At 50.2% G+C, this 6623-nt stretch overlaps 1 protein-coding gene across 1 annotated transcript; it reads left to right on the top strand.

Moving 5' to 3' along the window:
• Window positions 1–2381: 2381 nt before the first annotated feature.
• CBY3 (chibby family member 3) lies at window positions 2382–4722 on the top strand. Its single transcript, XM_066276736.1, has 2 exons — window positions 2382–2434; window positions 4092–4722. The coding sequence occupies exons 1-2, from the start codon at window positions 2382–2384 to the stop codon at window positions 4720–4722; spliced, it is 684 nt and encodes a 227-aa protein (XP_066132833.1).
• The last annotated feature ends 1901 nt before the right edge of the window (window positions 4723–6623 follow it).

Here is a 6623-nt window from a genome sequence, read left to right as displayed (position 1 = left end):
CATAAAAACTTTAAAAAAATAAAGGACAGCATAAAGGAAGAAAAGCAAGCCACAGACTGAAAAAAAATATTTGCAAAACATATCTGACAAATATGTAACATCAAAGAACTCCTTCTAGGCCCTGTCTAGTTATCTCAGATGGTTACAGCATCATCCCCATACTCCAAGGTTGTGGGTTCGAATCCAGGTCAGGGCACATACCAGAATTAACCAATCAATGCATAAATAAGTGAAACAACAAGTTGATGTTGTTCTCTCTCTTCCTTCCTCTCTCTAAAATAAATGAAAATAAATTAAAAAAAAACCCTCTGTATATTCAATAAGACAAACGATTCACTAAAAAGGGGGAGGGGCATGATGTGAACAACATTATCAGGAAGGGTAACAAATAGCACATGAAAAGACAAAAAAAAGAAAAGAAAAAAAGGATGCTTAACATCATCAGCTGTGAGAAATAAAATTAAAATGACAATTTTGCATATATATACATACATATATATTTTTTGAAGCATAAAAAAAAAATGACAATCTAGGCACATTCTCCCTTCCAGGAGCATGCCTTTGCCTTTCCCTTCCACCTCTTCTTCCCCAACAGGAGTGCATCTCCCAAATTCTAAGGGTCTTCATGAGACTTGCAACTAGAGGAGCAGTGGCAGCTTGTCCCTAACTCCCTGAACCTGTCTCCAATGCCCCCTTTACTCTGATTTCCCAGTGCTCCATAGCAGCTCCACTTAGGTTCTCTTGTTGCTTCTTATATCTTCAGTCCTTCCATATTTCACTGTCCCCAGCTTTAATAAACATTCTCTCAAAGTAAAATAAAACTTTAACCCCCAACCCCACAATTTAGACACACCCATTAGAAAGACTAAAATTAAAAAGTTTACTACCCTGATTGGGTAGCTCAATTGGTTACAGTGTTGTCCTGATAAGCCAAGGTTGCAGGTTTGATCCCTGGTCAGTGCACATACAAGAATCAACCAATGAGACTTCTGGACAAGATGATGGCATAAGAAAGCACAGTACTAACATCCTCCCAGTATCACATCAGAACTATGACTAAACTACAAAACAACCATCATTCAGAATCACCTGAAATCTGGCTGAATGGTAGTCCTACAACTAGGGCTTTAAAGAAGAAGCCACAGCAGGACTCTTAGAAGGGGCAGAGATTTGGAACAGATTGGTCCCACACCCAAGTGTGACATATAAAAATTAGGAGGAAATGCCTGACTGGTAGTGGTGCAGGTGAATAGAGCACTGACTTAGGATAATGAGGATCCCAATTCAAAACCCCAAGGTCACCCACTAGAGCACAGGTTCATCAGCCTGAGTGCAGGCATGCCAGCTTGAGCTCAGGGTCAATGGCTGAGCTCGAGATTGACATACTGTAATCCCAAGGTTGCTGGCTTGAGCCCAAAGATCACTGGCTTGAGCCCAAGGTTGCTGGCTTGAAGCCCAAAGATCACTGGCTTGAGTCCAAGGTCACTGGCTTGACTTGAGCTGCACCCCTCACCTCCATCAAGGCACATATGAGAAGCAATCAGTGAACAAGTGAAGTGACACAACTATGAGTTGATGCTTCTCATCTCTTCCTGTCTGTCTCTCTCCCAAAAAACAGCACATACTAAATTGTATTTATATACAATTCTAGAAAATGCAAATAAATCTACAGTGATGGGAGCAGAGGAAATTTCTGAAGATAACAGATACCTTCATTATCTTAATTTTAGTGATGATTTCATAATTATCAGAACATATCAAATTGTACAGTATAAATATATGTAGCTTATTTTTAATTATACATCAATAAAAATGTTCTAGAAAAGTTTTCCAGAAGGTGGGACAACCACCTGGCTCTGCCCCAGGTGTGAGCTCCACTGGAGCGGGGTCTGATACCTGGTAAGGAGGCCTAACTCTGTGGTGCAATTTCTGCATTTCCCTGTGGGACTGGCCCGAAGCTCAACGCCTTTGCTTCCCTTCAGCTCTTTGCCTGTCCTAGCCTGCTTCACTCACTCCCTTCTTCCAGGAGCATACCTCCAATAAATTAAACAAGAATTCTCATCTCAGGCTCTGCTTCGAGGGAATCTGACCCAAGACACCCTACATTAACTTCATGTTGTTCACTCCCCTAAAACAAATTCCTATCTCAGGCTGTGCTTAAGACCCCCCGCCAAGATAGCTTCATGAAGGAGTATTTCCAACATGTCCCTAGAACAGTGCCTTGAACACAATAGGCACTCAGTAAATGTACTGAATGAATGCAGGGGAGAGCCCAGGGTCTGTTTCATGGCTTGGCCATCAGCACCCATTTGGTTCTGGTCTGATCTGGCCTAGAGGCATTGTGAGTCATAGCAACTGGAAATCAGCTGAGTGATTCAGAGATGAGGCCTGGGCTGGGACAGCAGCAGCACAGCAGCTCCAACACATCCTCCAAGTAAGGGACAACACAGTAAGAATTCTCAGGGGAGGGTCCCTGGGAAGACATAACCTCAAGGGTGAGCCTGGTTGTACCCTGGTCCTCTGCAGGCTTCCAAAGATGTGTCCCTGAGCCACATCTAGGGCAGAGGACCACCCAGTCTCTACTCAGCTATGTGTAAGGAATGAGCATGTGTTGAATTACTGAAGGCACAACAGAGGGACCCCTGCCCCAGAGTTCTCTTTCACACTTCATGGGGAGAAAGGAGGAATTTTAAAAATAACATATAGTCCTCTTCTCACACACAAGAGATTCAGCACTTACAGGAGGGTGGGAACAGGAGGGAGAGGGAGAATGGGACCTGTCATCTGAACTTGAACTTCTTTAACAATGTGATCCAGGCCCTGACAGGTTGGCTCAGTGGTAGAGCATCGGCCTGGCGTGCAGGAGTCCCGGGTTCGATTCCCGGCTAGGGCACACAGGAGAAGCGCCCATCTGCTTCTCCACCCCTCCCCCTCTCCTTCCTCTCTGTCTCTCTCTTCTCCTCCCGGAGCCAAGGCTCCATTGGAGCAAAGCTGGCCCGGGCACTGAGGATGGCTCTATGGCCTCTGCTTCAGGTGCTAGAATGGCTCTGGTTGCAACAGAGCAATGCCCCAGATGGACAGAGTGTCACCCCCTGGTGGGTATGCCGGGTGGGTCCCGGGTGGGCGCATGCGGGAGTCTGTCTGACTGCCTCCCTGTTTCCAACTTCAAAAAAATACAAAAACAAACAAACAAACAAACAATGTGGTCTGCTTGGGATAGAAGTCAGGTGTAGTCTGCACAACTCCTGTTACCTCGAGACCTAAACCTAGGTCCTAGCCCATGACACATGTCGAGGATGCCGCTGAGCAACTGGACTGGGAACTATTTACAAACAGTCTGGCTTCCCAGCTGAACCAGCAGCATCTTGAGGGCAGGCACAGGCTGGGACCCCCTGCCCAGACCAGGGCCTGGTATGGAACAGTACTAATTCAAGGTTGTAAAATAACTGAATAATGATGGCAGTCATGCTGTTGGATATGCTATACATCCTACCAATACTTTGCAGATCCAGATCCAGCCTTGGCTTTGTAATAATCCTTTAGCAGAACCCTCTCACCCACAGAATGAAGTCTGTGCCCTCTACACTCCCCCCCCCCCCCCCCCCCCCCCCCCCCCCCCCCGTCTAGTTCCCTCTTCTTCTATTCCCAGTCAAGTACTGGACACCAACTCCATTCCAAGCTCTTCCTCATCTCTGGAATATGCAGGGCTTGCCTAACTCTTCATTCTGCCTAGACGCTCTCCCTTATCCACTCCCAATTCACTGGGTGAAGTCCTGCACATCTTTGAAGTAGCTGTCTCTGCATTATTCCTTCCTTTCCACCCATAATCCCCTCCAGGAGCCCCCTAGTATTCAGAGAGCAGTGGTCTGGTTCTTCCTTTCCATTTCTGTCCTCAGGGCCTGACCCAGGTTGGTCTTTGGGGAAGGTGGTTTCAGGGTACTACTGCTAGTACAACCGAGCAGGGATGGGCTTCTCAGTGACCAAGGCCTGCCCAGCAGGCCTCACAGTTTGAGGGGCAACCTGCACCCAGCAGGGAGCTCACCAGAAGCCTTGCTTCCTAGCAGTGCCTCTAACTCGCTTCCATCATTCAGACCACGGGTTCCAAGGCAAGGGCGCAGCCCTAGTCACCAAAGTCCTCACGGTTCCACTGTGAACACCCACGCACCTGCCGGGGCTCAACCAGTCATAGACCTGGAGGCCTTCAGGTGCCTGGCCTTGGACCACGCCAGCCGCCTTTGGGAGCAGCTGCGGCGGTTCTGGACGGACCGCCTCTCGCAGCGCTTCTCGCCACGGCGCCCGCCACTGCGCCGCATCTCTTCCTTGTCCACCTTCTACCTGCTGGACCAGCGCACGCGCCAGGCCGAGCTTGGCCTCAGCTACAGCGCGCCGCGCACTCGCCTCAGTGACCAGGCTTTCGTGTTCCGCGGCGGCCGCTGGACAGCTGAGGGCCTGTCGGGGCTGTCACGGCCGCAGCCCCGCTCGCCCACCTCCGGCTGTAAAGCGCAGGTGCAGCGCGTGAACAGCCAGGTGCAGCTAGAGAACGACTACCTGAAGCTGCAGCAAGAGGTGCTCATGGACATGCTGGCCGAAACCACAGCGCGCATGCACCTGCTGGTGAAGAAGCTGGACGGTGGGGACAGCCAGCCCCCCGACGCCGGCGCGCACCTCGAAGAGGAAACGCTGCGAGGGTGTGGACGGCGTCCTCAGCAGGAGCCTCGTTGACGCAATAAAACTCGTGTGGCTCCTGCATGCCTCCTTTTCCCCAGCGGTCCTGGAGCGTCTGTGGGGCTGTGCGGGGCGCGGCGCGGGTGCTGAGCCCCCGCAGGTCCGGTCTCCCGTGCCTGGTGTGGGCCGGCGACTCAGCCGGCAGGCAACCTCCGGTGGGGACGATAGGGCCATGGAGGGTCGTGTGTAGCTCGCTGGAAACACAGAGTGTGAGTCAGGCTTGCGGCAGACAATGCAGGGCGGGAGTGGGTGGTGGTGGTGGTGGGTGGTGGGTGGTGGTGGTGGTGGTGGTGGTGGTGCAATGCAGGGCGGGGTGGTGGTGGTGCAATGCAGGGCGGGGTGGTGGTGGTGGTGGTGGTGGTGGTGGTGCAATGCAGGGCGGGGTGGTGGTGGTGGTGGTGGTGGTGGTGGTGCAATGCAGGGCGGGGTGGTGGTGGTGGTGGTGGTGGTGCTGGTGCTGGTGGTGGTGCTGGTGGTGGTGCTGGTGGTCAGTTACATTCAGCCCAGGGATCACAGAGTCAAGTCCAGAAACCTTGGGCGCTCAGGGATAGAGGTGCGGTGAGGCGGACTGGGCCGGTTGGGGCCTGGGACCTGGGACCTTGGCACTTGAACCTCCTAGCATGAGGTGCGCAGGAGGGCTTTCAGCTTAAGTCCAGGGTGAGTGTTTTTACCACCAGAAAATTGTTCCCTCAAAGAAGCTTTCTGCAAACTTTGAGCACTGCCTCCCCCACATGGCTGTTTGCTTTTTGGCTCAGTTGTTCCTCTGCTGCAGGCCTCCTTTTTTTTCTTGGAATACAAGCACTCTCCAGTGGTAATCCTGTATACAGATTTACCCATCCCACGTTTTTAAAAAATTTTGCGTTAGTTACCAATACTTAAGAATTTGGAGTGTTTCACATTAAAAAGCCAGATTTCCTGTGTTCTCCATAAAAACTAGAAGACTTGGCCTCCCTGAACCTTCATTCTATCCAGCAGCAGTTGCGTTGAGCTGAATTGTGGCTGTCACTTCCTGGTCAGCTTCACTCCTCTTTCCTCCTGTTGTGTCTGATTTAGATCTTGCTCTAGAGCCATTCTGGATTGGTATTCTCTCCCAGGACATGGGAAGTCCACTCCCCCAACACATACACACACACAAGGTATTATATAAAGTGCCATGTGGAGTGTATTGCATTTGTGAGTGATGTGGTTGCACAACACTGGTCCTTGCAATCTGCAACCTTTCCCCTGGGATACAGACAGGCTGTTTTGGCTTCCACCAGAAATGAGTTGGCAGGAATCTGACCCATATCCCTAAGGCCATGTGAAACCTGTGAGAGAAGTAGGTGTCCTGCCTCAGCCTAACTTGCTTTTGGGAAGAGTCTGGGGATTACTAAACCTTGTGTGGTGAACCAAAGGTCAAAGGTCATTGGTGCCAATTTGGTGCCAAGTGTCCCCAGTTTGGGGTGCAGTGAGGGGAGAGACTTGATTCAGTGAAAACAGCTCAATTGTGGAACAGCATGGCTGTGAGACATGGCGAGGAGGACTGGGTGTTTCAGCTCACCTCTGATGTTGCAGCCCATCTATCAGCTTGATGTAACATCCCTACTTTGTATATCACCATTATTGTGGAACCGGGGAGTGGTTAGAAAATTTTACTACTAACAGAGATACAAAAGTGGGCGGTAGGTATAAAAAGGTTGACTACCCTGATCTACAGGATTATCACCTCAAACCTTTTTGGGAGTTCCTGGCAAGGAACCCCTTTTATGTTAATCTACTGAAATGTTACATCAAGCTGATAGATATATAAATTTACCAGAAATTCCAACTGCCCTTTGGTTGTCCCATTTGGCTGCCTGACCTCACCCTTACTTATTGGAAAATCGCCCCTGAGGCAGAAGAGTTCCAGAAAGCTGATC

The sequence above is a fragment of the Saccopteryx bilineata genome, chromosome 4 (assembly GCF_036850765.1).
Source record: "Saccopteryx bilineata isolate mSacBil1 chromosome 4, mSacBil1_pri_phased_curated, whole genome shotgun sequence".
Lineage (NCBI taxonomy): Eukaryota > Metazoa > Chordata > Mammalia > Chiroptera > Emballonuridae > Saccopteryx > Saccopteryx bilineata.
This window is presented reverse-complemented; position numbering and strand designations above follow the sequence as displayed.